Genomic DNA, 2,078 nt, shown 5'->3' on the forward strand with positions numbered 1-2,078 from the left:
CAAAATTTACGGTGCAAGGAGCCACTCTCAAAAATTCTGATTCAATAGCTCTGCAATGAGTTCCCATTTCTATTTTTTATAAAGCTCTAAGAATGATTCTGACATGCAGCTAATTTTGAAAAAAAAAAAGAAAATCCAAAAAGAACAAAAAAAAACAAGGAAAAAAAACAACTTTGGAAGGTGAATGGCGGGGGGTTGGGAAAAGGGAAAAAAACAAAAAAAAAAGAAGAAGGGGAAACAATAAAACAACCTGGTTTTCCAACCAAAAGAAAAGGAAAAACAAAAAAAACGTTTCAAATTGAAAAACAAAAAAAGAACCCCAAGAAAAAAAGGCCGCCAAAAGAAAAAACCCTGAAAAAAACCCAAAAAGGCCCTTTACTCTTCTTCCCTTTCCTTTCCATCAAGCTCATTTCACTGCATCCTTCTCTCTCTCTGAGCATCCCTTGCTACCTCAGGCTCCAGCGCCTCGATCTAACATACTCTACGTTTGTAGAGATGCTTTTGATTTAGAAAGTGCTTTTAAAAATACTACTTCATTTAATCTTTTCATAAACTCCCTGGCGTTGTGGTGTTATCATTTCCATTGAAACAGGAAGGATCTTAAGAGACCGATTGAAGGTTTGCACAAGGTCGTAAAGTCAATCCATGAAGAATCTTCTCTCCATTATCCTGTCTTCCACTCCGCCCTCACACAAATTTCTCGTAACCTCAAACTCTTACAACTCTGTAAGAAATCTGATTTTCTCGATCCTTTACACGTTCCCCACTTCTTCCTCTTCCCTTCCCGTTGCTCACGTTCTCCCAGTGCAGATCCCTTCCCAAGAACACAATTTAATATGTGAGCTGGGAAAGAAAGGAGAAACCTTACAGAGAGGCAGCTCCAGACCTAGAAAAACAATGGTGTTCACGGAGTCCGCATGACCGCTGCAGCACGGCTCCACTCCTCAAGTTTCGATCCCCGTCTCGGAATCCCGATCTGGGGCCAGTATTCCCGGTGACACTTACGTGACATTGGCAGGGCCCAGAGAACCCGGGGGTGAACGGCAGCCGCCATTTTCTCCCACAATCCCCCACTGCTGGCGCTCAGACCGACTACGGCTACTAGGCTGGGTCAAAAGTGACCTTCCACGCCTGTCTGCGCAGGCGCTAACTGGGAATGAAAAGGGGCAGATCAGATTGGGGTGGAGTGTAGTAGAAAGGAGAGCTAGGGTGAGAGAGAGCGATAATGGAGGAAACGTGTAGAGGGGAAAGAGGGAAATAAAAGAACTCCTGAGGTTGGAATCTCCGATCTCTGATTATAGAATGGACCATAAAGATAGTGTCATTGCCGAGTAACCTGAAGTTCAGACTCAACCAGTGACTGACTCAAGGGCATACAAAATTGCAGAATCCGAAATCAGCTTTCCTGACAGTTCATTGTTCCCTGAAAGTGTCAGATAGGGAAGCCATGGTGAGACAGGGAGAAGGTGGAGGCGTGGCTCTTGAACTCCAAAAGTTCTTTAAGCAGAGAACCAGAGTCCAAGGGAGAGATTGGACAAGAAAAGAGTGGAGTGGGGACCCAGAGAGTAAAAGTGAGGAAGAGAAATGGAAATGATATACACGTTCTCCTTGCCGACACACGTTCTCTACCCCGAGCCGTTGCTCTTGCTTTTCCTTTTTCCCTATAGCATGCTCACGCAGATAGCACCAGCTCGTCTCTGCTCTCAGGTGACCTCAGAGAAGACTCTGACATCGTATCCAACCAAGGTGTTCATCATTTTCATGTTTTATTATTATTTATCAACGCACTTATCACCACCTGATGTATGAATCTATAAATTCTTAACCTGGAGTGCGATTCATGAGTGGACTTCAGGAAGTCTGTGAATCTCCTGAAATGTTATGTAAAATTTAGGGGACATGTGTGCCCTCTGCACATTTTTCTAGGAAGAAATTCAAGATGCTCTCTCTAGAGCAATAGTTTGTATTTTTTTTTTTTTTTTTTACTGGACTCCTTTGGGAATCTGCTTGTTTTAGAAAGAGGTATTTAGAGCCTCAGGAGATTCCAGAAAGATTAGACTAAACACATTTTTATTTTT

At 43.0% G+C, this 2,078-nt stretch overlaps 1 protein-coding gene across 1 annotated transcript in view; it reads right to left on the minus strand.

Moving 5' to 3' along the window:
• Positions 1–1,141, minus strand: part of NDUFA9 (NADH:ubiquinone oxidoreductase subunit A9) — a 26,298-nt gene extending 25,157 nt beyond the window's left edge. The window contains exon 1 of the mRNA XM_023531581.1: positions 1,006–1,141. Within this exon, the coding sequence (XP_023387349.1) occupies positions 1,006–1,054 (49 nt within the window). The 5' untranslated portion in view covers positions 1,055–1,141. The remainder of the gene's footprint in view (positions 1–1,005) is intronic.
• Positions 1,142–2,078: the final 937 nt, after the last annotated feature.

This window comes from Pteropus vampyrus, unplaced genomic scaffold, assembly GCF_000151845.1.
Source record: "Pteropus vampyrus isolate Shadow unplaced genomic scaffold, Pvam_2.0 Scaffold70, whole genome shotgun sequence".
Classification (NCBI taxonomy): domain Eukaryota; kingdom Metazoa; phylum Chordata; class Mammalia; order Chiroptera; family Pteropodidae; genus Pteropus; species Pteropus vampyrus.